A 27,233-nucleotide genomic window follows, 5' to 3' on the forward strand; every position below is an offset into this window, starting at 1 on the left:
CTAGGAGATGGCGAATGTTTTGAACTGTTCGAAACATTGGCTGAGGTGTCGTAGCGGTGTCGCAGCCGTGTCGTAGCAATGTCGCAGCGGTCACTGATGTCACAACGAATTCTCAGCGGTATCTCAGCAAGTCTGCTGCATTCGTAACGCTAACGCAGCAGATTCGCCACTTAACCTTATCATACAAAAAATATGAAGATAAAAGTTACGCCGTAAAGGAAATTAATGGAAAATTGGGGATTTTCGCTAGATGTAGCGGATATATGCAGAAATGTAGGAAATCGTTAGCAACACTGCTAACCAATAACAACAAACATTCGGTGCCATCGCTGCTGCTTCAGTTTTCCCCGCTGCCAAAAGGTGTAAATCGTGTATTTCTGTTTATTTTTTTGTATGATTCTGTTGATCTATGAACTCTTTTGCAACCCACATTACTCGAGTTAATGCTCCCCCAGCCAAAAGACCTGATTTCCTTCAGGTTCCCCAATATCGTTGGGATGAGAGGTTGGCATAACGTGAAAAGAGGCACAACTCGAAAACTATACATTTATGACGGGAAAGAGGTAGAAAATCAATCAATTCCCTACATGTACCACCGGAAAAAAAAAAAAAAAGACACGTCAGGAAATTATTACTTGGGTGAAACTGAAAACTAATCATGAGTTTCTACAGAATGGTTGATAAAACTCAAGTTGAGGGTATCCGATTGAGGTCTTTAAATGGTTTAGGGGATATAACAATTGTGACTTGCAAAGTCCTCAGAGCCAGTAATCACCAGGATAGCACAGGAAATAATGGATACAAGTTTGTTAAAATTAAATTTAAAGAAGAGATAAAGAACCGGTTCTGAAATAGTGGTAAATGAATGGAATATACTCAATATTCAATTGTCAGGGCCGAGACATGAACGAGCTTTTAAAACACAGTAAATTTATGGATGATGATGGGCAGAAATAGGTAGGTATGCTTCATAAAAAGGCTGCCATGTGTAACCTAACTGCTCCTTGTTGGTAGGGTTGCCATATATGAACTGTCAAAATTCTGGACACCTTCACTAACACCTGATTATGGTCCTGATATGATACTGGAAAACATGTAAATTAATTAAAAGAAACTCAACTTATTTACCTTTGCATATGGCTGATAATCTTGAATTCCGTTTTTCCACTTAGCTTAGTTGCTGTCTTCTAACTCTTCTTCAACCACTGCGTGTGTTGCTTGATGTGCCAATGCATATTTTTCTGTAGATCTTATATTTTTAAGTAGTTCTTTGTTGGACTTTAAAAAGTTGAAGTCAACGCAAGAGGTCTCTCGGTAGTTGTACTGTACAGTCAGAATACCTTTCATTGTATCAACACTCAGCTTGTTCCTTTCCTTCGTCCAGTGACATTGCATCAGCGAAAAGACTCGCTCCACATTAGCCTTGTGGGATGTTACAGCAAAAAAGAATTGTGCAATTCCGAGCAGTTCTGAGTGGCATTCAATATTCTTTGATGCTTCAAAGTATCTGGTCCATTTTTTATGTGCTGGTAATTTACTGAAGTCTTCATCATTCTTGTTCCTTTCTACAAACTGCCTCAAGTTACAAACATGGTCAAAGCACTTTACATCATCAAGCTCTATTCCCTTGTCTATCAAGTATATAACACAAGGTTCCACATCAGTCCAGTTTGGCATTTCACTCAAGACCATCCACTTGAAACAAGAGAACTCTTCCAGTGGTTTCATCCACTTAGCTAAGTACTCTGAGCATCTGTTGTACAGGTTAACTACTTCAACACAGAACCTGTTACACTCTTCTTCTTTTCCTTCTGTGCGCTTCTGAGCAATTAGTCCTTTAACTTTTAAAGACATGAAATGCTGGTTCTTTCTTTCTGCAAATACTTTACACACAGACTCCAAATTTGTCAGCACTTCTACAACAGTTACTTTCCTTTTAAATTGTTTGAATGTGTGTGTGAAATTCAGCCATTAAAGAGTGCATGTGCCAGAGGTAAATCTCACTCATTTCATTTTCAAAGAATTTTTTTATTACTGTTGGTGGTTGCTCTTGTGAAAGAAAGAAGGACTTAAGAGCAGGAAACATCTCTATCAGCCTTGTGATGCCAGGAAATAGTGACAGCCAATGACTCTTACTATGAGAGAGAAGTTTCCTGTACTCAACTTCAGCAAATTCACAATACTCCTTTAGTTTTTCAGAGCGAACTGTGTAGATATGAAAATACTGATAAATCTTATTGATAATATTTTCAATATCAATATCCATTCTTTCTGCTCCATGATGAACACAGTTATTCAGAGTATGTGCTGGGCATCTTACTCCAATCAATGACTTTTCCAACATCTTCAGATTTGCAAACACATTATTCCCTTCTTCGTTACGCTTGAGTCCTCCAAACATTGTATTGCAGTTGTCACCTGTAAATGCCACACACTTTTTAGTAAGCCCATGTTTATCTAGGGTTTCTTTCACATATTTGGCAATAGTGTCTGCAGTCTCATTTGGGGTGTTCTTAAACTCAGTCAGTTTTGACTGTAAACCACCATTCTTCCAGTCAAAGTACTGAATAATTACAGGAAACAGCTTTAATGCATCGTGATTACTACCATCTGTAGCAATTCCACAGTATACTACTTCATTTTCTTTTAGGCTTTTTAAGGCAACATCAACAGAATGAGGTGCAAGCACAGCTTTTATAATAGCTGCTGTCTTTGTTCGAGCACTAGAAAACTTTCTTGCCACCTCAGAATCAGGAAAAGTTTTTTTCAGGAAAACAGATGAACAATCCATGGATAAGAAACTACCATGATGTTTGACAGTGTGAAATGCATAAGCACCTTCTGCAGCACTAACTTCTTCAGCTTCACTTCCTGGTTTAACAAAATAATGTGTCATCTTCATTGTTGAACCCTCTTCTTGCACTGCTCTCTTATGTTTCTCAGAGCTCACATGTGACTGTAAGTCATTAATGCCTTTATGTGCCAGTGAGACAAATGTTCCTGATTTACACACCAAACACTCGGCTTCCCACTCATCCCTGCCTTTTTTGATACATGGGAGTTTGTTCTGCATCTCTGCAGTGAATTTACACTTTCATTTGGGCATCTTGACAAGAACAAGTAATAGTTGTAATGATGAGGTCACAAGGCCGCAAACAGTAATCCAAACTGACCCCTATCAGAGATGGCGAAAGATTGGGGCGCGAGCGCGACATCAAGTGAGGCGGCATTGGGAAGGCTGCAAGCACTGACTTCATACAGGACCCATACACGTCAGAGTCTTGACCGAAACCAAACCAAAGCAGCTGCAACTCGGTGAACCCCTCTCTCTCTGTCTCTCCCATCATTTCAACTCAAGGAAATTTAATAAATATGATTTATTAAATTAGTTAGTAAAGATGGAAGGTGAAATTTCGGACATTTGAGGGATTTTCAAAAGTCCCCTCGGACGCAGATTTCGTTATCTGATTTCCAGATATGTCCGGGAAAATCCGGACGTATGGCAACCCTACTTGTAGGTTCCCTTATTTTCTTATATTTATATTAACTATGGTATTGAGCCTCATCAATGAAACCCAGTTGTGATCGGCATGCACAAAGTCACTGAAGCCAAAGTTGACAGCTGCAACTATACCTGGAAGGGAATCATTTCTAAAATGTCTGATGCCAGTGTGGTGTGGCATGATCCTCACAGCCAGCAAATGAGAAGAGAACATTGGGGGAGGTGTTTGACTCAAAGGATAATGAAAAGTATTAGAATATTACATATCTAGTAAATTCTTAATGTCACATTTTGGACATATTAATTAAATATTGAAGTTAATGTATATTATTGCTGACAATTATGTCTCAAGAAAGAAAAGGAAATATAAGTAACTTTTTTTTAAATGTATTTATATTACATTTTTATTTATTTATTTATTTATTTTATTTATTTTTTTTTCAGATAAATATGTTGCTGCACTGGGTCTGCCACTAAGTGCAACATGACTAAGGCATAATTTTTTATGTGGCCTGTTGCACACAGAGGATAGCCATTCTTTGTAATAAAAAGCAAGCAAAACATGTAACATCTTTATGCCACCTAAAATACTAATTTAATGAAATACAGTTCTTGTATCAGTAGGAACAATTGTGATATGGACCTGTATAGTATTTTTGCTGTTCCTTAAGTCTGAAATTGTATATTTTGGTGAGAACTGATTGTAAATCAATACCACCAATCATGTGGATTCAAGGAATACTTAGATATAGGAGTTTTGTCACTGTGTATCCAATTAGATGGACTAATTGTTACTACAAACAAATATTTCCATGGAAAAGTAAACAGGAAAGTTTTAGTAGATGTGATATAAATTCAAGTGTTTTAGGTTGTAAAGTTGATGTACAAAGAATAAGTCTCAGGTCTAATTTAGCCAAGGAGTTAGTGCATTGTATTCACACAAATGCTGGTGTCTTTAGTCATAAGGTGGATAAGTCTAGGGTACCTGCCTTGAAGGAGGAAGAACTGGAAGAAAATTTTGTGAAAGGTAGTGGACCAGGTGGACAGAAAGTTAATAAGACTGCCTGTGTCTGTATGCTCAGACACATCCCCACTGGTGAGTGATTTAATGTTCATGACTGAAAATCATTATTAAATTTTTCTTTTCTCTCCATTCCTTCAGTTTTTGATGATCTCATCTTTTTATTCATATGGCAGCTATCATAGTTGATACTGCTTCAGTAGGGGCTTTCAGCTATGTATATAAATCTATCAACACTTCCTGCATTAATTTTTTATTGTTTGCTACTTTAGTTATAAATCATCTTGGATTATCATTACAAAATCTCTTCCCACATTATTTTTCTCATTCCATTCTTATATGTTCATGTGAATCTCTACACTTATTTTATATCTAGAGCTTATTTATTCATGTTGAACTTGATTTAGGGAGTAAGGAAGTTATAACACTAATGCTCACAGTACTATTGAATTTCTGACTTTACAGTTTATTTCTTGAGGGAACAGAATAATTTTCACTGGCTTAATTTTTCAACTGGATTTAACTCTACAGATACCTTGCATTTTTCTTAATAATACTCAGCTTACTTATTCCTCTGCACTTTTATGCATCATCTCATCTTCCTCTCCCCAGGTCCCCATTCTGCATTAAGTGGAGGCAGCCAGTTTATAAGGAATTCATACTTCTTACTTGTTTGCTCTTTGTGTGTATTTTTTTTTCCTACTCTCCCTATCTGTGGCCTTTCTTGAAAAAAATAACTATGGATTTTCATTCCCAGAATCTGTTGTGAATTCTCATTCCTTATTTTTGTTTGTACAGTTGAGAATGTTATTTCTTGTCTGATTTAGATTTTACATGATATAAAAGACACCATAATAATTTACCAAATCTGATAAATTATATTAAGAATGAGGCACTTTTTAGTACCCACATTAGCTGAGGAATAAGCCACCTAGAATTTCCCTGAAAGAACTACTTATTTTACACTTAAGTGTAGATAGAATCAAAGTTGGGGACACAGGGCAGTTTTTGAGTTAGAATGGCTTGAAAACTGGTAATTTTGAAGGGCTAGAGATAATCATTGAAAAGTTAATCCTTTAGAAAAACTTAAGCCATTAAGTATCTCAATTGATAATTTTTTCTTCCAGGTATTATAATAAAGTGCCAAGATGAGCGAAACTTACACAAGAACAGGGAGAAAGCTCGCCAAATGATGATAAGTAAACTTGATGAGCATTATAATGGAGAAATGAGTGTCTCAGCTCAGCTCAAGAGAATTCAAGAAAGAAAAAAATTAAAAGCACAACAAAAATCACAAAAGAGGAAGATTATGAAAAAAGCTTGGCAGGAGAGAGAAGGAATTGACTGACTAGCTTGTACATTTACGTTTATAATAGTAGGCTTGTACAGTACACATCTTGTTATAGTAAGACAATAAATGTTGAAGCAAACTTTAATTGATTTTTCCATTAAAATTAAAGTACAGAATACATAATGCATATGTTTACATCATAAAATACTGTAAAGATAGTTTCAAAACTGGTAATTTACTATGGTAGGAAAATACAAAGATAACATGAAAATAAATATGGCACATTTGTATATAATGGATTGAAAGATGGCATATAAAAATATGGAATTAAAAGTTTCTAGACATGTATTTGAGCCACTCTGGAATAAATCTCAATGGAGTGTTGAAAACTTGGGAGGAAGATAGAAATACAAATTGGCAAATTCACACTTTATCAGTTTAGCAAGCATTCAAGGTGCTCAAAACTAATGGGACTATGGAAGTGGCTCTTGTATATTTTAGAGCCTTGTGGACAGCATGGCAAAATTCCAGTTGATCATACAGCCAAAAATTTAAAATGACATACAAAAAAAGGAAAAATATATATATTTTGTAGGCCAGGATTCTGATATTTTATCAAGCAAATTCAGTCCTCTAAATGAACTCATTACTTTCTGTGATGGATGTTTACATTTACTTTTTATTTACCTATTGCAATACAAGAAGGTCCTAATGATACGAGCAGTTTGGCTCTTTGAATTGCTTGTGTAGTGAATTCTCGTATAACAAAATACGTAATGGCAAAAGATGGGTTAGGTTCAGTGACAAAGATGACTTTTCAAGTTAAAAACATACAATACCAAAGCTAAAATATACAATATTACATGCAACAAATGTCTATATTATAGAATTGTCGATAAAGCAATCTGAAAGAGAAAACAGCTTATGAAGAACATGATTTCATATTTAAACATATAAAACATGCAAAACACTCACCAATAAGTAGTTAATGGCAGGAGAATGCATGGTGGGTAGAAGACAGGGAAGGGGAGTGTGGTTCTCTTCCAGTGCTCACAAACTCCTCCCTGCATGTTTCAATCATAGTACATCACCATACAGCCTGGATGTGTTAGTTGAAGGCTGCAGGAAGGAGCACATTTCCAACTTTGTAATTTTAATCTCCTCAGATCAAAGCTCGTAGCAACGGATTTTTATGCTCAAATAAAGAAAATAGTTGCTAATTTACTTATCTCATATTATTGGATTCCCATGTATTGGATGCTCATATAACAGGATCTCCCTGTAAAAATTCTATGTTAAATGTATTTTTGATAATCTAGGATGGGATGTGATCTGAGAAAACTAAGGAGTTTTGAAAAGAATGCTGCACCAAAAATATGTCTGAAGTTCAGCAAAGCATGATATAAAAGACAAATGTGAATATGACAAAGTAACAAAAGGGAAATATGTAGTTCTTGGGAAGTATATAAATTTCAATCTGACATCACTCCATCAATGGGGCAGCAGCAAATAAGAATTATGTTATTACTCTACAGCTATTATTTGGTATACTAAGGACAGGGTGTTGGCTCTTAATTTGCTGTCATTATTTAAAATATATCTATATACTCTTTTTAATTATTTGATAATATATACATCATTACTACTCATATCCAAAATATCATATCTTCTCTATCATAATTTTCCACATCTCCCATCTCTCATATTTTTATGCTTGTTGAAATTTTTCACTTGCTATTCACCATCGGTCATTCTCCAATGGAAAACACTCACAGGTCATAGTGACCAATCTTTGGGTAGGAGTAAGACCACTCATACACACCACACACCAGGATAGCAAGTCACAACCCAGTGACTCAGATCCTACACCCAATTGCTGCTCAGTGGACAGGAGTCAAATATTAAGATGTTTGTCCATTCTCCTTGGTGCTCCCAGCACTTGAGCCCAGGCCTTCTTGATTGTGAGCCAAGTGTGTGTGTGTGTGTGTGTGTGTGTGTGTGTGTGTGTGTGTGTGTGCTTGCAATGGAGTAGGGTTTAGTGTAATTTTAAAGGTACAACAAATTTTGGCTAACCAGTAATCACTACTTTAAGGATTCTGATGCATGAATCCTGCCAAACAGTAGTCACATCTGCTTAACTCAAGTGTTCACCCACTCTCTGCTTAGAGAGTTACAGCATGCAATACAATCTCAAAGCATCTGTCCAAATTAATATTTTCATTTTAAACCACTTGTGATCTAAGTATAATATCCACTACACAACCAGGCTTCCATAGTAAGTACATAACAATATTAAGTACACAGAAAATGTTGTACATCATGTGCATGTCTATAGCTCCTAAAAGGAGACCAGATATTATATGATATAATCTGTTCTAAAGGAGACCTGATAGTTTCCCATTACTGTATAATTTAGGCAACAAACAGGCAATGAGAAAAGGCAAATTGCTATAAAATCAATGCTGAGCTATTAAGAAAAAGGAGAGCTGAAGAAAATATTGTTATGATTTAAATACTTTGATTCTTGAATTTACACTATTGCCCCTAAGCAATATCAAGCTTATAGCTAGGATGACGAGTAGTTCCTGAAAAAAAACAATACTTTATACAGTGAATAAATGAATAAATGTTGAGTTTAACTGTGGTAAGAAAATATTGCCCCCTCAAAAGCTATGTACTTTTATTTAAAGGATTATTTTATAAAATAAATAAAGGATAATGTACATTTTAATTTTTTAAAGAATAAAAATCCACACTCAGCTTGACTTCAATGGGCTAGTTTCATAGACCATTATTTTGGGAATTGAAAGATACGGATGACACATGACTAACATTAAATCTTACTTTCTTCTCTTTTTCATCTCTATGAAAGGATGACTGGAATGAACTCTTCAGTGGTGTGTTGTGCTGCAGATATATCTGAAACTCCTTACTATTCTTTGGCCACTGAGTGAGAACTTTCTCTCTATATTTTATGGGAGTTTCTTGCAGGCTACCTTCCAAAGTATGATTCTGACTTCCATATAAAATTTCAAGTTTTTCCATTCCTTTAATAGCATGCCTGCCTTTACTGCGAAGTTCATCCATGAGGTGTTTGTTTCTTGAATATGAGGCCAGGCAGATGGATTCCTTACCCATTAGTGAAGCACCAAGCCCAGCAAGAGCCATCAAGTTCTGCAAACTTTTCAACACCTCTTTGATGCAAGAAGGAAAATTTTCTTGCATTTTCCCTGAAAAATACAAAGTTTGACAAATAATATAAAAGATAAAAGTCATACAATGTTATCATTAATATTTGTTGATAAAATTAAAGCTCCATCAAATTCATACATGGGTATAATATTGTTTGGTACTGCAGGAAGATGAACTTCAAATGGTAGAAAGTCTCTTTTAGAAAAAAATTATGAAATAAGATTGTATTGATCTATAAAGGTCAAGAGCTCTGTAAGAGAAGTAAAATATGATTAAAATCAATTGAGAGCTAAATAAGTCAATGGGGAAGAATATCATTATTCCAGCTCATACAAGCAATGAAGAGTCATAAGCACCTTCCTGGTTAAATTTAAAAGTAAACAGATATCATATTCCTTTTATGCTCCCTTTCTTAGATGCTGCCATCCATGTACATAAAAGGACTAGCCCTTTTGAAAATAATGAATATACAAATATATGCAATAATGCAGTTAAGACTTTAAGTATGTAATTTTCCCAGCTATTGTGGTTTTAATGTTGTGACTCACCTTCTTGAAACAACTTTGTCTGATTTACAGTGTCCATGAGGGCAACATTCAAGTGAGTCAGAGTTTCAGCTGCAGATTCTACACAATCAATCCAGTGCACAAGCTTGAGTCTCTGGTTCTCTACAAACAGCTTTGGTTCATATTCCAGGGTAGTCTGTAAGGGGATGAGCATTGTATAATTTGGAAATAGCTATGAATGTGACTTTCAAAGAAATTGCACAGAAATTATTTTTTTATTTCATGCTAATATATTCATGTCTATGAAGTAACAAAGTATTCAAGAAATTATGCTTTCACACAAATCACCTACATTCAGAACAGCATATTTCTTGAGAAATGCAGCAATATTATCCATGGCTGAAAAAGCAGCACTTGAAAGTGAATCTGAAGTCCGTGACCTGAAAAAAAGACATCCAATTATTAGGTAATGGCATAAAATATCAAGCAAGAAAAAGAGCAGTGCAACAGAGAAAAAAATAGTAGAGTTTTTGGGACCTACATAAGAAGAAGAAAGGGACCATTATTCTAGACATAAGAAAGGGTCTGTATAATGGAATGACTGTACAAACAATCACATACATTAAGTAAAACTTGGAGGTGGAATGAAAGGCAAAGATTAAGGATATATCTATCTATCTATATTTCGGGTTGGCAATCCCATACAGAACAGCCTCACACATACAGTACATCATTCACACTTTTAGCCCCAATGGCCCCTGGTGGAAAGGGATAGTCTCATACACCACCTTATTATACCCAGGACCTTAGGCATACCACAGCTGGCCACAAACTTATAAAGCATGGCCCAACAGTATACAATGCTTTACTGCTGCCTCTTCATAATGAAATCATTCCCTACCCTGCACCTACTCCAGTCCTTAAACCACAGTATATGTGCGGTACTTCCCACAGAGTGCCCCACACCCTGACTGGGTCTATACACCAATGGGCCCCACTAGATGCACCCACATCTCTCCTTGGGGTGTGGGCATTCAGAGTTTTGGTTTGTCTATTTGTAGGAAAAAATATTCTTGCTCCATCCCATTTAGTCATGTTTTAAGACATGTATGGAATGGAGTGGCAGTATTCTTGGACCCTGCTATAGGGTAAGGATCTAATGAGTTGATAAAAAAAAGTTGCATGCAAAATGCCTGTTATAGATGAAGAGTGGAAGGTGACAGTAATGAAAGTGCATATGACAGATTTTGTATGTCCAGTAAACATGAAAAAGAAATATGGAAAGGACAAGAGGATCAAGTGTACCACCCTAATGTGGTTTAGAGACATGAAAGGAACAGTAAAAAGTGAAATGACTAGGAGTGAGTAAGTATACATACAGTACATATGTAGTGAGTCCAAGAGGACAACCTCCAGTTATATGAAAGAACAGGGTGCTTGAAAACATGAGAGGGAAATAAGAGAATTAGAATACATAAGGAGGGATGGAGGGACAGGAATAAATGTAAACTCTTCCATCATGGCCATCTCCTTGGGGAAGGTTCTTAAGAACAAAAAATCAAATACAAATAGATAGACTGATAAGGAATTTTCAATAACTATTATGAAATAACAATAAAAATCCAATATAATCACTAGTGTCATGACTTACATGTCTGTTGCAAGCCTGATGGCAGCTTTACTTGCTGTCTCTTCACACTGCTTCACCAAACACTCCAAGGCAATCCTCAAGCCACTAGTGAATTTTGTACCAATAGGTTCTCCTGTAATGGTAATGCTAGTCATAACCATTGTTAAAACATTATATATCTTGAGGAAAAAATGTAAATTCTAATGCTGAGTTTAAAGTAGATTGTCAATATTTTTTAATTCTGAATATAAAGTGAATATGGTAAACATCATAATCCAACATAATTCAGCTTACATACACAGAATAATGTGAGAACTGCAATATCTTTAGCAAAGTGAAAGGCTTTACCTGGTGTCAAGAATGATGTATCAGGCATGGGGAGAGCCGTGAGCAAGGACAACTTGGCAACCTCCTGCACCAAACTGTACACCAACCTGATGAGGGTTGCACTACTTTCTTCCACCAGACTTTCTGTGTCTGTCTTCACACCCTTCATAACAAACACATAAACAATTTTATAATTTTCTTGAACTGAATGAAAGTAACTCACATGAATGCAAAAAAAAAAATAAATAAATAAATGAATAAATAAATAAAAATAATAAATTAATTAATTAATTAATAATCATAATAATATTAAAAATAATAATAATAATAATAATAATAATAATAATAATAATAATAATAATAATAATAATAATAATGATACGTAGAAAGAACATTATGAGCAAAGAAGCGGCACGGAACACGGCTTTTAGATTAGCCTGGCCTATAAAGTCTAGTGTGTATTTGGTTAATACTTGCCTGAAACAGCCTGGAAGTACAACTGGAAAGCTTCACAAGATGCTTTTGAATATCATCCTGGAACTGATCCTTTCCATCGGCCATGATCACAGCCTCAGAGTTGCCTGCAGCTGCAATACTGCTGTTTACTGACTGGCTGTGGCAGAGGAGCTGAATGAGGGATTTGCTCAGTTCTTCATCAGAGAGGGTTTGACCAGGTTCAGTTGTGTGGTCTTTTATGTGCTGCATAATAAACAAACATTTTGTATTAACAAAGGAGTAATGAGGTATATTTGATGAGGAAAACTGACTATATCTTAACTGTCTTAGTATGCTCTTTATATAAACTAACAATACTTTTTTTTCCAAATTTATACCAAATAGCTTTACATACTCATGAGAAACATGTGAAAAATATGCACAATGTTATCAAAGTAGAGAAACACTAAAATAAACAAGAAAGCTGTATAAAAAGAAATTGATGACAGAGATGATTAACTGTGCAACTGACCATGGCATCTTCATGAAGTCCACTAAGAGCACTCAAAGCTGATGATAAGATGGGTGTATGAAGATAAGTGGCAGGAAGGGTCTCAAGGGCCTGATGAACTACTGCTGCTACACCAACAGACACACGGCACTCATCTTGAGGGCTCTCTCGAATTGACACCTCAGATAGGTGGCGGAAGTTATCTGTATTAAAAAAGCACCATCTGAGCCTAATCCTCTGGTACTCATGCAGAGCATATACATCATAAGTAGCACATCCATCCTAACAGTCCATATTTTGTGGGGGAGGAAACATCATAGCAGTGAAGGATTAAAAAACCACCAGCCTTATATAAGCTAGTTCAGCTTCACCCTTCCATTACAGTTAAACTCCTGAATAACGAAAGGATCCACTACTTACTCATTTTCCTGTTCTTTGAGTAACTGAAAATGGAGGAGGATGAAGTGCTAAAAGAGGAATTGATGGAAAGATTGCAGTTTTGGATAGCTGAGCATTCCAGTAATCTGTTGAGGAAGCCTGGAACACACGTCACATCCTCAGCCTTCTCCCAGCGTAGCCCATTTTCAAACACATCTGTATCTCCATCCTTATGGAGAAAAAAGTAAATAGAAACACATGTATATATATAAATAAATAAACAAATAAGTATATAAAAATATATAAATGAATAAACAAAAAAATAAAAGTAATAATACAAAGTAAATAAACTGATTAATAAATTAAAAATATAAACATAAACAAATGTAAATAAATACACAAATAGATTAAATAAGTAAATACAAAAAGTAAATAAATACATGTATATTTATTCTAAGGGAATGGTTGTCAGTGTTATTGCGAAGGTGACTTTCTATGTACCGGCACTGCCTTGGCTATCATCTTTGTGAAAGTTGACAAGGTGCATATGTACATTAATAACCTCATCCTCTTAGCAGGCAAAGAAAGTCTGTCTCCAAAAAATTAAAACTAAAAGAGAAAAAGATACAAAAATTAAATGGAATACCTAAAACTGTATTTAGAATCTGTCTATCTTTTCTAGCATTTTTTCTATGTAATATCCTATGTTTGCTTCTTCCTCATACCCAAAGAGTAGTTACTGCCAGTGCTAATGTTCATAACAATCACAGAAGCATCACCTTGGCACTGGTGCGCAGGAGCTGGAGCAAGTCAGTAAAGGAAGCAGGTGAGAGGGTGGCTGTCATCTGGTGATGAAGGTCCTTCACTACCACCACCACTTCCAAACCTGTTTCACTCAACACTTCTTGAATCATAAATTCCTGAAAAGTCAGATTTGAATAAAAGTACATCATAATTACAATTTATCAACCTATAATTATACAAAGATTAAATAAAATACATTTTTGTAGCATCCCACTGAAGAAGAATTACATCTGGATACAGATAACTTATCCATGATTGTGACCACAGATTCCATTACTTTAGTTATAAATGTAAGAATCTCAATCTTTCATCCTTTAATTTTGCATTATAGTTAAATTACTGACTTCATGAAAGCACACAGGAGTGAAAATGTCCAATTCCTTGATATTTATCTTGAAGGCAAAGTACTACCCAAAAAGAAAAGTATATAATCAATGAAGTTAAAATATCATACAGTTGTTTTCAATATATAACTTAAAAAACTTACATAGGCTTTCCTTAACTTGCGACATATTTGATTGGCTTCCTTTATTCTAAAACTTAGCATAGGAGGAATGTTTGATGATTCTTTCTTCACTTCCATGACAGACTCATTCAAGACAGCTTCAACCTGAGGGAAAAATGATAACAGAATGAGTGTCAATTTATTATGTGGATCTGACATGAACCCTCCTGGTGATGCCTTATCCCCTCATAACCTAACTAGAAAGTTTCAAATACACACATGTAAGACAACCTCCTCCTTGATTACATATCAAGATTTTCAGAAAGATGAAATGAAATTCAAGAACATGGTGTATCACTGTAGAAGTTAATAGCTAACACATAATGAACCCCATATAGCAAAAGCCATCAGCTGACTTTATGGGAAGTTACTGTGCAATCATTTGCCAACTCTTACTGCATTCATATTTAAATGCCCAGTAACCTCTAACAATGGTGTTAAAAGCATTTAACCATAGAATATTTCTGACTTAAAATTACTTCACATTTAATTTCTATATGTGACTTTCCCCACAGAACACACTATACAGAGAGAGAGAGAGAGAGAGAGAGAGAGAGAGAGAGAGAGAGAGAGAGAGAGAGAGAGAGAGAGAGAGAGAGAGAGAGAGAGAGAGAGAGAGAGAGAGAGAGAGAGAGAGAGAGAGAGAGAGAGAGAGAGAGAGAGAGAGAGAGAGAGAGAGAGAGAGAGAGAGAGAGAGAGAGGAGAGGAGAGGAGAGGAGAGGAGAGGAGAGGAGAGAGAGAGAGAGAGAGAGAGAGAGAGAGAGAGAGAGAGAGAGAGAGAGAGAGAGAGAGAGAGAGAGAGAGAGAGAGAGAGAGAGAGAGAATCAATAAATATTTTGAACAGGAAAGTAGAGAACCAACAGATAGACCACTAATGATATATGATAAGGTCTTGAAGATATAAACTAGAAGGTAAAAAATTAAGCTGCTGCCAAGTTACTAAGGCTGATTCATGAAAACATGTTTTTGCTGATGATGTACTTATGACAATGAATTATCATGAACAGAAAACACAACTGACTTTTACAATTACCTCATTTAAAAAGTCAGACTGGGGATGATTACGAGACTCTGGTGAAAGTTCACTGTGCAGTTGATCTCTATTAAGTTTCTCCTCCAGCAGACGTTTCTCCTGCTGCAATTTCCAATGGGCTCCTTGTAGCTCACATACTCGCCTCTCCTTCTCAACCTGTGCAAAAATTTGTACTTCATTACTGACTGAAAAATAAATGTGCCTTCCAGAGTGTATAAATGAATTATACTATAGTTTAACATGAAGAAAATTATCAAAATACTCATCAAATACTCACTCCATACAGCTGAGTAAAACCAATGACATGTGTGCTTAACTCAGCCAACCATAAAGCTTATACACTCTAGTTACAGAACAACTATTTATTTCTAAAATAAGTTTTACTTGGAATTATTATTTTTTTTTTCTAGATTGTAACTGTCAATATAAAAAATACAGCAATCCCTGGATGAAGTGTTAAGTAACACACATAAATATACATAACAATAACAATAACAATAATAATAATAATAATAATAATAATAGTAATAATAATAGTATCCTATCTCTCTATCTATATACCTTTGGGTGCTGTGCTTGATCTCCTCAACCACTACACATTTCACCCATTCACTTTTATGTGATGCATCAATTTTTTTTATAACACTCATCAATATTTCTCCAAAATTAAATCTTTGAATATTTCACCTTTGCATTAGTTATAACTAACAGAACTTTCAATATGTAACTCAAGATCATCTCACCAATTGGGTGTGGGCATCTTGCACATCACACAGCAGCTGCTGTTTGTGCCATTCTAATTCTCGCTCCATTTCGGCTTTACTAAGTGCAACCGCCTCCTCTGCTTCTTTCTGTAACCTGAAATGTACACAGATTTGTGCATGAGACACTTATTCAGAGAGAGAGAGAGAGAGAGAGAGAGAGAGAGAGAGAGAGAGAGAGAGAGAGAGAGAGAGAGAGAGAGAGAGAGAGAGAGAGAGAGAGAGAGAGAGAGAGAGAGAGAGAGAGAGAGAGAGAGAGAGAGAGAGAGAGAGAGAGAGAGAGAGAGAGAGAGAGAGAGAGAGAGAGAGAGAGAGAGAGAGAGAGAGAGAGAGAGAGAGAGAGAGAGAGAGAGAGAGAGAGAGAGAGAGAGAGAGAGAGAAACTAGATACCATACCTTTTTTCTTGTTCCTTCAGAAGTTCTTCCTTTGTAAAGTGGAAGTCCACATTGAGTGATTTTTCTATTTTCTTGTTTGCTTGTGGGATGCTAACTTTGAAAAAGTATATTCCAGCCAATATAAGGCGATCACTGTGGAATAGCTGCAAAGTAAATATATTTTATGTCTTTGATATTTTGTTACATAAATATTATATGCAGCAAACTCATCAATCATCATTGAATTTTGTTGAAAGGAGGATACCCAGCAAATTATAATGGCATAAACTTTATCTGACCCTAAACATGGTACAACATAGGCCACTACAGTTTGCCTACATGAGGCACCAACATGAGTGAGTAATCATTGAGGGATGGTGTCTCTCTGACACACTTGGCACTTGGCTGTTAACGAGTAGACCATATGAGCCACATGTTTATTTATACATCATGTAAAGCTGACAATAGAAATCAGCTTTATTTATAAATAATGAATACTATAAGTTTTAAAAGCTTTAGAGCCACAACGAAATACCAAATACATACACTGACTGGGCCTTCTGCTAGCTTCCCATTGATGTATGTGTCAGCATCAGCCCGTGGGATTAACTTCAGCCGGCCTTTATCATTGAATATGGAACTGAAAGAGACCATGAACAAAGTCAATCCACATCAAGGCACTATCTTACACCTTCAATATTCAGTTGCTTAAAAAATAACTGAATGTATAGTTACCAGTGCACATCATTCATGTGAAGGCCGGGTAACAGCAAGTCACAATCAGAACTTCCAATGCAAGTTGTGCCAATCTTGAGCTTATAAGACAGTTTCTCTGATAGCTGAGGATCCTCATTAAGGTTGATCAAAACAGGTCCTTCTTCATTCTGTAATCATGGAAAAAAATCACTTACAACACTTCTAGCATACAATATTTTTTTCCTTTGCAAAGAGCATGAACTAACACTGTAGCAAAATTCAAGATTGGCTGAAAAAGTTCATGGACCTAATCTCCCTTCTAATAATGGAACACTTTTTCTTTGTAGAATATAGAGTAAGCACATACATCCACACACACAAATACTGAAAGTAAACTGCTGGTTTTATACTCCTGCTATGGTAAAAAAAAATCTATGATTTTCATTTCCTACCTATTAACTAGATAAACAGGGGGTGCAAAATAAAAAGTTACAAACATTACAATCATTTTGTCTTCAAATGCCCAGAATTTGGACACAGCTGTGAGCTGCAGCAAACTACAACCATTGCCATTTAATCTTATTTTAATACAGACAGTTTGACAGTAGTTTCCACTACATACACAATGTTAACTACCCTACCTATGAATAAATACTATGAATGCCTGTAAAACATAACAAATGAGAAAATAAATGCAGCACCTTAATGTGAAAGTGAACAGTATACAAGATGCAAACAAAAAGCAAGAACCTGTGGGGTATTTTAGAACTGCCAGTTTTGTGCTTTAGAAGTATGGTGGTGCCAGCATAGAAACACATAGACTCACGTTCTCAGCAACACCCATTTGACGGAGTGTCTCTAGAGCTTGCTGTTGCTGCCTCTCTGTTTCTTTGAGTCGTTGCTCGAGGCTTCTGTTGGAAAATCATAAATATCATAACATGTTTGAGAGATCAGTTTAATGTGTTAACTTTGAGTGAAACAAAGATGAAAAGAGTGAATCTGAGTTTGGCTGGATGGGATAGAAATGCAGCACTGTGTTAAAATGGAAGGTTTCATCAACACTAAAGTGGGTGAGTGATGAATAAATGGGAATCTACTCTGGTTGGTCCAATGAGAATTCTAAGGAACAAACAATTAAATCAATATATGGAGATTAATTTTTCAAGACATCTTTAGCAAATATTTTGAGACACTCACTTGGTTTTTTCATTCAGAACCTGATGACACCTCACTTGCTCTCTCAGCAGCAATATCTCCCTTTCTTTAGCTTCGATCAGTTGGTTCATCTCTTTCTCTCTCTCCAAAATATGCCTTTCTTTTTCCATAAGGATCTTGTCCCTGTCACCATCTTCAGTGTTGTGGTTCTGCTCTTCCCCTGGCTCATCCTCTCCAGTAAGCAATAAGGAAGAAACTTTAGCCAACTGTTGAAGGCGAAGACGTTCTACTTCCTTCTTGAGAGATCTAGAATAAAGAGTAATATAATGAAATGCTGATGTGTCAGTTGTACAAAGAATGATATAATTCTGTCTAGATCTGTTAATATAAGATAGAGATATGATTCTGTATTGTGTATCTGCATAACCTTTCAAGTGAGCCATGTAATATGTATGTATATATTTATCTATCTATATTCTATATACCTAATGCTCTGATCCTCCCTCTTGGGTTTTCTCTCAAGGCAATAGGCAGAGCAGGAAAGTCTTTAATTTTCTAGCATTCCTTCACTGCATGGTCAAGGATTCACCAATTATCTCTATCCTACCAGTAATCATCCACAGTTTATCCTCTTTGTGTAATCTCCATCTTACACTGCACCTTCAATTCACTCCTGTCTACTCAAAACTTATTCTTACTCCTCATGTTCTGACAAATTATGCAGCAGTTCTGTGTTCTTTCTTGATTTCCTGACTGTAATAAATGTTTTTTTCTTTTTTTTATAAAATTATGCCTTATGAATAAATAAATTTTCAAGTCTTTCCCTGCATGCCAAGGCAAGATTTCTGAGAACAAAACTTCGTTCTCATTCAAACCTTTACTTCATTCTTATTCAGACCTTTGCCGGTGACAAGGATGCAAAGGATGGTAGCTCTATAGCAACCAAAATGGGCAGCAGTATGCAGCAACAGTATAATCATAACAATATCAATAAAGAAAAAAATTAATTACCTTATAATAACAGCAGTGGGATCTTCATTAACATAATTATGGTTGATAATTTTGCGTGTCTGCTGGGCATAGCGGAGGGTTGAGCGAGTCTCTTCAATGTTGACTGCTGATGGAGATACTGTTGCTATCATAGCTGTTCTAGAGTTCCCTCCAAGAGATTCCTGAAATAAAGCATGCATAATCAAGAAAGGTGGTGTACAAAGTTACCTAATGCAGCAAGAATATCATAGAGATAGTAATGCATGTGTTAATGTGGAAAGAAAAAAGGACAACTCTTATAATACATGGCAATGTGTCTTAGTTTATGGAAGAATCTGCAAGATAAATGACAGTAAGAACTAATAATGCTTGAGTTGATGAGCATGAATTAGTGACTGAAATTTGAATATGACTATTTGCAAATGACACTTGTCAATAGTGAAGAAAATATTTGTTAAATTTGATAAAATTGTTTATCCCTGCTATACTATGATAGAAACATTACTTTTTCCAAATCTAATCCAGTCAGTAGATCAGACCAGGTGTAGGCAAACCTCTTGCAGAGACTCAAGACTTGCATTTATGGCTTCCATTCAGCCCATAGCAAAGCCAGAACCCAACAGCATATACTGGTTTACCTCTAGCCCTTCATTATGAAACCATTCCCTACTCTGTACCTATTCCAGTTCTTAGACAACAGCAGATAAAGGATATTTATATAAAATAAAGTAAGTAAAACAAGCTGAACTTAGAGTTTACCTTTAAGAGGAATGTGAGAACTGACTCTCTGTAGGGAATGAAAGGCCTCCTACGCCCCTCGCTCTCTGCAAGGGAATTGATCACTTTCCCAAGTGTTAGCAGAGATTTGTTTATAAACACTCCCTCCTGAAAATAGACATTGTCATATAATTATTACACAATGATGGATTTGTCACTGTACATATAAGGAACAATCCAACAGACCACTGCTGAAGCCATTAGTAATCCTACTGCTGGAGTGCCAACACCCACACCTTTCCAGTACTAGAGTCAATCCCTAAGATGTACCAAAACTTTATCAAACTTCTCAAACTTCATTCAGATTTTTCAACATGAGTGCTTCAGTTCCTGAAGTTCATATGCTACATAATAAATTCATGAGTTCCTTAATAGACCAAATTAATGAACACTTCATACCCAGAATACAGAGAAGGATGGGACTGATAGTATGAGAGATATCAAAGCTCAACTTAAGATAAATGCCATGCAGTCATGAAGAATGTAAGCACTGTAAAAGTTCTGCATATCCAACACTAGCTACACATGTGATGAGTAGGTATAAATTATCCTTCTGGATTCTTTCAGTATCAGTTTTATGTAGTGACACAGACAAAGTACCATGTTTTACTTCATAAAACTTCACTCTTTGAATTTTTTGTACAAATATAAGTCATTTTCATTAATAGTATAAAATATTGTTCTGTAATTTATGTGCATGTAAATAAAAAAAAAAATTTAAAGTTCACTTCATCTCAGACCCTGTACTACTCCTCTCCCACCCCACAGAAATAAGAAATATACGATGAATGCTAATCATAAAGCTGCAAACCAGTAAATACCTTGAGTCTGTCTCCATGTGAGAGTGATGCTCCAACTCTTTCACTGCCAGCTAAGTCCACCAGATTAAGAATGCTCACTTTGCTGCTTTCCAGCTCTTCACCCTCAACATCCTCTGTCTGGAGTGATACAAAAGAAAATGTTAAGGTGTCTGATATGGGTAACATACTAAAGGAATTTATGACATTATGGTGGGTTCCATAGGGAGCCTAGATCCCCCCTGAAAACAAAAGGTACAAGACCATTCCCAATTCCCTTGCCTTTCACATATTTATCACATTCCTAACATTATAAACACTCCCTCCTGAAAATAGACATTGTCATATAATTATTACACAATGATGCGACATGAAAGTCGCAAAACAAAAACTTCATATGAGAAAAAGAACATTATGGATTACAATCATTACACTAAAATGAGAAAAGAACATTATGGATTAGTCATTCAACCAACATTTCTATCCAATATTTCTCCATTCCAATGTCTTTCACTGCTATGGATTACAGTCATCAAACCAACAATTTTATCCAATATTTCTCCATTCCAGTGTCTTTCACTTTTTTTTTTTAGAGCACATCTTAAATGCCAGCAAATAAAACTTTATTAAGTAATAGAATTCATAAGATAATATTTCATTGCATTCTTGCTACAGTTACTGGAATGGAAGTGGGATGAGAGCAGGAATAACAAAGGAATGTCATACCTGTGTTTGGATTAGCTTGAGAGTGAAGACAGCATGTGACCGTGAAGACTTGTCATTTAGGCCTGTGGCAGCTATAGAACGCTCTCTGTTGCCCAGCATCAGCCATGTCTGTGAGGAAACACTTGCTGTTACAAACTAAAATTACACTATTAGAATATATGTAGTCATATAAGTATTTCAAGCAGTTGATTACATTTACCTAAGTATGAGTTTCAAAAGTTTAGTGATAAAGACAATGAATTAAGCATCAGCCATGTCTGTAAGAAAACCCCTACTGTTACTGACACTAAATAATGAAAAGTCTAGGCAAAAATATCATCTTACAAATACATTAAGAAATTTATATTTGCCCAAAGCAAATGTGAGCCTCTAAAGTCTGCTGTCCATTACCTTGTATTCAAAAGCTTCTATTTATTCTGCCATTTATCCTGATACATGCCTCTGATCCTATAAAAACCCTCCATCCCTTGCAATACATCACACACTGCTATCAATTAATTCTCTCAAATATTTTCTCAAGATCCACAAAAACAACTATTTTTTCCCCTTTTGGTTAACATGTATTGCTTTCAATTGCCAACCTGAAATAAAAAATCTGAACATACATACCCTTGCCTTCACTAATCCTCAGCCATTTTCATACTTCCATTAACATTTCCCTAAACTGTAAAGGGGATTATCCAGGACAAGGCTTAACACTTTATCTACACACACACACACACACACACGCAGAACATCATGGCCTTATAGCAGAATTTAATTACTAATAGTACAAAACACTGTTCACTAGCAAATTTTTTTTCTTCAGGGGGTGCAGTAAACAGACTCACCATTAAATGTTCCATAGAAGAGACAGCATGACAAGCAACACCTTCCACATATGGGCCAGTGCGGGGGTCCTCCCTGACTCTTAAGGGTTCTCGGGTACCAGATGAGGACATCCCTCCAAGGAGATCGTATATTTGTTCATTATATATTTCCAAGTAGCTCAGTTCCACTTCAACTTGAGTGTGTGGCAGCTAATTGGTAGAACAAAATAGATATACATTATATCATGCATATATTTTGCCATGTATGTTGATAAAATAATAAAATCTTTCAGTTCCACCTATATTACTTTATATTTCAATATTTTTTTTTGCCATACTACAGTACAAATACAGACCTGGCCTTCAGGAGGATTGTGAGCATGTATAGAGTTAGCTCTCTGTATGACGTCAGCACAGAAGCGAGGAATTACACCAGCTGTGACAGATGCTGTTGAATCAATCTCTCGTAGAGAATCTTCCCCCAACATTCTGAAGTTGATCAAGACAGTATAATGTAATGAATGGTGGAAATCTCATGAAGGACTTTTGATTACTGATATACTTCCAGCATGGCAACAATTATCAGCAGCAGCCTTGTCCAGAGAAGCAGAATGAGTAGTCTCTTCACGTGGACTTCGTGCAACACTAAAGAACCACCTTGATAACAAAAAGCAGCAATATCTTATTTATCTTTGACTACTCATACTGCTGATGATCAGAATGCCAAGCAGCATAAGTAAATTTGTGCATGCACTATAATGTTAAAAACAATACAAGTGGATACAAAAATAAATACACATCAAACCATGTCTTCATCAATAGTGTACCAACAGATACTAACGTGTAGCTTTTACCAGAACCAGTCTGTCCATAGGCAAAAAGACAGGTGTTGTATCCTTCGTAAGCCTTCTCCAGTAAGGGCACAGCCAATATGTTGTAAACATCTTCCTGAGAGGCATATTGCGGGTGATTCTCATCACATGACCAAAAGCAATGGTCAAAGGTGAATGACTGGGCTGTGTTACTGTCCTGTGTGATCTTAACAGTGTTGCCCAGCACCTCAAGTATGCTCCTGTCTTCTGCAGAGTTCCTTTCTCTGTAAAAATAAAGGGCTGTATTAAGTGGTTAAAGTCAAAAGCTACTCATCTTATCTATCAACTTCAAACTTCACCCACCTCTGATCTAACATTTTGCCAAAATACTAAATCTCTTGATATCTTCTAATGTCATAATTTTAAGGATAAGGGGATATATTGCACATGGAATGGACAGACAGTGTGAAGAAAGAATTACATGCAAGAGTCATATCTATGAAACACAATCATTCTTCCTCAATCCCTTCCACACACCCAAACCATCACACCATTTCCTGCTTTGTTCAATTAGCTCTCTTCTGATACACATATTTATGCTGCATTACCTTGCATTAAATGGTCGCACCCGCACAGCAACAGATACAGAGGTGGTCTCTGTTCTCCCACCACACACATCTACATCAGGACTGCAAGTGTTACTCCATGACTTGCGGCAAACATCTGGTGTTACACTTGGGCAACCATCCTGGAAATGAAACAGGAGTAATGCAACCTAATACCACATACTGAATGAATGAAAGCAACTGAAGGATGGAAAGGCAGTAAATGTAGTTGGGATCATGAAACCTTTAAGTATAGAGAAGCATGCTCTGAATGAATGGATGTACAAGGCATGAGTTAACAAGAAAGGAGAATACGTGATCAGAAAAAGCTTACCACCATCCCTGCTTGCAAAGGGAAGAATAACAGAAAAGATAATAGAAATTATAGTGGCACTGTACAAGTCTCTTAATTACAACTGCAAATATCTAAGAAAAATTGCTCTTACAGTTCCTCACATGAAATTCAGGTTTAATAATATTTTCTTTTTTTTATATACTAAAAATATTTGTACAAAATGAGAGAAAATCTCAGAACCATAAAGCACAATTACTTACTTGCAGAAGCTGAGCATGGCCAGAAACACGAAGCTTTGATCCTCCTGACCGACGGGAGATGGTGGGTGTTGGGGTATTGGCTCCAAGAGAACGTTTGGAGGGTAGAGAGGGTCTGCCTGAGGAAGATCTGGATGGTGTTGATGGCTTGGAGCCACATGAGTATCCTTTCAAGTTAACCCTGAAATTGAAAAAAGTTTTGCTGCTCAAAGTTCAAATATTCTTTATGATAATAGCCTAAAAGATCATGAAAATTATAAGACAAAAAGCCTATTCCTCTAGTTTAAATATGAGCTACAAGCTGCTTTTGGAAGAAAGTAACTACTCAGATTTCAAGTACATATTACAAAGTTGGAAAATATAAATCATACATAATATTTACACACAAACTAGTTGATAAACAAAATGCATTCTTGTCTCACCCAGACTTTCTCATAGGGGTAGAAGTATTGCTGGCATTTGAATTCAGGGTTATGCCCAAGTTATTTCTTTCTCTTGTATCCTCTTTTCCCTCAACTACAAGCTCATGTGTGCTCCTGGATCGCTGTGCTACAAGCTTAGCTCGGCCTGACTCATATTCTTTCTGCAGCCTTTTAACCCCAGATCCACTGGTGATACTGAAAATAAGTAAAAAATAAATAAATAAATAAAAATAAGACACTTAGGCAAATAAGTAAAAATTTGAGTGATACGAAAGGAGCACGAGTAAGCTAAATTGGCATGAGTGTTTGCTGAGATGCACTGTGTTGCTAACAGAGAGTAGTGAATAGGTAAGTTTCATGTGTGAGAAGACAAGTGTGGGATGAATGATTTGTATCAATTGGATACATTCATCTATTTCTTGAGCAGGAAAGACAGTGCATGGAAAAAACATGAGACACCTTCAAAAATACCTCCCTGCATTCATTATGGCACTAGTCAAAATATTCCAAGTTGGGACTGGCCCATCTTACCTTGGCGTGCCACTGGAAGTCATCTTTGAGCCCAGGGAAGGAGTTGTGGGAGTGCCAGTCACCCGAGACGGCAGACCTCTGGGCCTTGAGGACGAGCTGGGACCAGGCATGCTGGAAGGAGTTCTCAAGCGGGGCGTGCTGCGGGCACTGCCAAGTCTTGGTGAAGCAGCTGTTGATGTCCTTGAAGCTTGTCCAAACTTCTCCATTCCTATGAATAGTGTAAGGGTTCTTTCACACAAGTTCAATGGAGTTCAATGGGGCCTTTCACACAACACATTGCAAACACCCAAGCTGGCAAGGATGAACACAGGGGTCTGTTGGTCTGCCAGTGGAACATGAATGCATAGCAAACACGTACACAAGAATCTGACATATTTCTGTGTGCTTGTTAGACACATGTACAGCACCCATGTGAAAAAGTCCTGAGGTATAAGTGTTGCAACAAAGCATCACTGGAGCCAAAAGATATGCAAGTCTTTTGGAGATATTACATTTCTCCTTCCTTTTTTTTGGGGGGACAGCATAATGAGTGGGCTTTTTTATCCATTTTTTGTCCTTGGCTAATCTCCCTGATACATAAATAATGCAAAATATATATGTATTATACATATATGCACACTTTTACTAGGAAACATCACACAATAAAAGCACTTTCTCAAATATCTCAAATGAACCACACCATTATACTTATTTTTTTGGAATTACCTATCATGCATAAATCACACATCGTGGATGGAAGCTGCTAATCAGTGAATTACTAATATTATTTTTTTCTTTTCTTTTTTGCCAACTCAACCCATATCTAAACTTAAACTTATTGGCAATGGGGGAGGAAAATGAAAACTAGTTTACTGCCTGAAACTGCAAATTTATGAAACAATTATACAGTTATGCTAAGGAATACCTGTAATGTATGTAATCAATGCAAATTCCTAACATCACTATGCATTATTTTGACAATGTAATATTTTGAAGACTTAACTTTTTTTTTAAGTTAGTCATAAATAAATAGAGGAGTCTCCTGGGAAATGTAAAAGCCAGTAACAGCGTTAATGATTTTAAGCACTATGACCACTATTACAAGTCCCTGAGAGGAGGCAACCCTGTGACCAGAGTAAGCCACCACTGAAGCCAGCAGTGATCTTTAGCACAGCACCTACGTCTGCTTGCTTGTGAGGCGGGTAGGCCTGATCCATTACTCGGCCCACGCCTTTCTCCAGCCAGCACCGAGGCCTCGACAGTGCAGTGGACGGGACGCGCTACGACTTGCACTGCTACCTCCCAACCAGCAGTGCCCTCACTGCATCAGTCATTACAGCGTCTACAGCATGAACACTTACCTAGATTTGATATATTAATGTTGATTCAAACAAGTTTCCTCTTGAGAAGAATGGAGTGCTTGTCAAGAATCATGTCTGGCGGCCAGTACCTTCAGTTTTGCCTCCCGCGAAACATTGAACTGAGAGTGTGTTGACAAAACCGGCGTTCCTCATTGGTCGTGACGCGCGCCACTACCCGCCTCCTATTGGTTCAAAGTTGCATTCGTCATTGCACTTTGATACATTTCTTTTGTCAAATGTTCTGAAACACAGCCTTGGAAAAAAAATTGTTTAACGTTTTGTTTTATTTTTTTGCATAAACAATGTGAAGAAAGTACTCATCACATGTGATTTCCATGTAGCACAGGACCAACGAACAGCCCTCCAGCAGGGCCCGCAAACTTTGAATCACGTCAAGACAAGCAAACACTCAAAACCCTATAATAGCACAGTAAGTGGAGATGCCATCACAATTAAAGATAAATTAATCTTGTTCTCGTGTATTTCCAAGTAAATAGCCGTGAAAAAAAATTATAGTGAAAAGATAAATAGATAAATAAACAAATTGTTCACTACACAGTACTGTATTTAGCAAAGATCCCCATACCAATAAGCAAACCACAATTTGTTCTAAATTTTTTTTAACCTCTTCAAATGTATTTTTCATGAGTGTGGTGACAGTTTAATACACTCTGGACCGATTGAGGTTTTTAAGTGTGTTTTCATGACTACAGTAATACTTCGGTAGTGTTTCATTAGCTACTCATCGTGA

At 36.4% G+C, this 27,233-nt stretch overlaps 2 protein-coding genes across 4 annotated transcripts; one reads left to right on the top strand and one right to left on the bottom strand.

The window, feature by feature from the left end:
* Nucleotides 1–169: 169 nt before the first annotated feature.
* LOC135111146 (mitochondrial translation release factor in rescue-like) lies at nucleotides 170–5,959 on the top strand. The gene is made up of 3 exons (XM_064024152.1): nucleotides 170–360; nucleotides 3,947–4,598; nucleotides 5,651–5,959. The coding sequence occupies exons 2-3, from the start codon at nucleotides 4,226–4,228 to the stop codon at nucleotides 5,869–5,871; spliced, it is 594 nt and encodes a 197-aa protein (XP_063880222.1). The 5' UTR covers nucleotides 170–360; nucleotides 3,947–4,225; the 3' UTR covers nucleotides 5,872–5,959.
* LOC135111144 (kinesin-like protein KIF14) lies at nucleotides 5,944–26,638 on the bottom strand. Of its 3 annotated transcripts, XM_064024150.1 has the most exons (30): nucleotides 26,483–26,638; nucleotides 25,143–25,350; nucleotides 24,612–24,806; nucleotides 24,193–24,370; nucleotides 23,641–23,780; nucleotides 23,062–23,316; nucleotides 22,577–22,709; nucleotides 22,242–22,430; nucleotides 21,412–21,519; nucleotides 20,710–20,826; nucleotides 19,871–19,996; nucleotides 19,133–19,293; nucleotides 18,164–18,427; nucleotides 17,793–17,877; nucleotides 17,006–17,154; nucleotides 16,817–16,910; nucleotides 16,292–16,434; nucleotides 15,879–15,993; nucleotides 15,136–15,291; nucleotides 14,085–14,207; nucleotides 13,573–13,713; nucleotides 12,836–13,022; nucleotides 12,437–12,618; nucleotides 11,947–12,168; nucleotides 11,491–11,632; nucleotides 11,164–11,275; nucleotides 9,865–9,952; nucleotides 9,555–9,708; nucleotides 8,949–9,044; nucleotides 5,944–6,933 (listed from the first exon to the last, which is right to left on the bottom strand). In XM_064024150.1, the coding sequence occupies exons 2-30, from the start codon at nucleotides 25,346–25,348 to the stop codon at nucleotides 6,923–6,925; spliced, it is 4,272 nt and encodes a 1,423-aa protein (XP_063880220.1). In that variant the 5' UTR covers nucleotides 25,349–25,350; nucleotides 26,483–26,638; the 3' UTR covers nucleotides 5,944–6,922. The 3 variants fall into 3 exon arrangements, with proteins under 3 accessions (XP_063880220.1, XP_063880219.1, XP_063880218.1); XM_064024149.1 differs by having other exon boundaries at nucleotides 5,944–9,044; nucleotides 11,164–11,272; XM_064024148.1 differs by having other exon boundaries at nucleotides 5,944–9,044.
* Nucleotides 26,639–27,233: the final 595 nt, after the last annotated feature.

The sequence above is a fragment of the Scylla paramamosain genome, chromosome 21 (genome assembly GCF_035594125.1).
Source record: "Scylla paramamosain isolate STU-SP2022 chromosome 21, ASM3559412v1, whole genome shotgun sequence".
NCBI lineage: Eukaryota > Metazoa > Arthropoda > Malacostraca > Decapoda > Portunidae > Scylla > Scylla paramamosain.

Bases quoted from the DNA above. Each gene is read 5' to 3' on its own strand.
- LOC135111146 (XM_064024152.1), top strand. From the start codon at position 4,226: ATGTGGATTCAAGGAATACTTAGATATAGGAGTTTTGTCACTGTGTAT. The intron at 4,599-5,650 runs GTGAGTGATTTA...TTTTTCTTCCAG, and splicing joins GCTCAGACACATCCCCACTG to GTATTATAATAAAGTGCCAA.
- LOC135111144 (XM_064024148.1), bottom strand. From the start codon at position 25,348: ATGGAGAAGTTTGGACAAGCTTCAAGGACATCAACAGCTGCTTCACCA. The intron at 22,710-23,061 runs GTTAGTATCTGT...GATCAACTTCAG, and splicing joins GGTTCTGGTAAAAGCTACAC to AATGTTGGGGGAAGATTCTC. The intron at 12,169-12,436 runs GTCAGTTGCACA...TTTATTATGCAG, and splicing joins GACTTCATGAAGATGCCATG to CACATAAAAGACCACACAAC.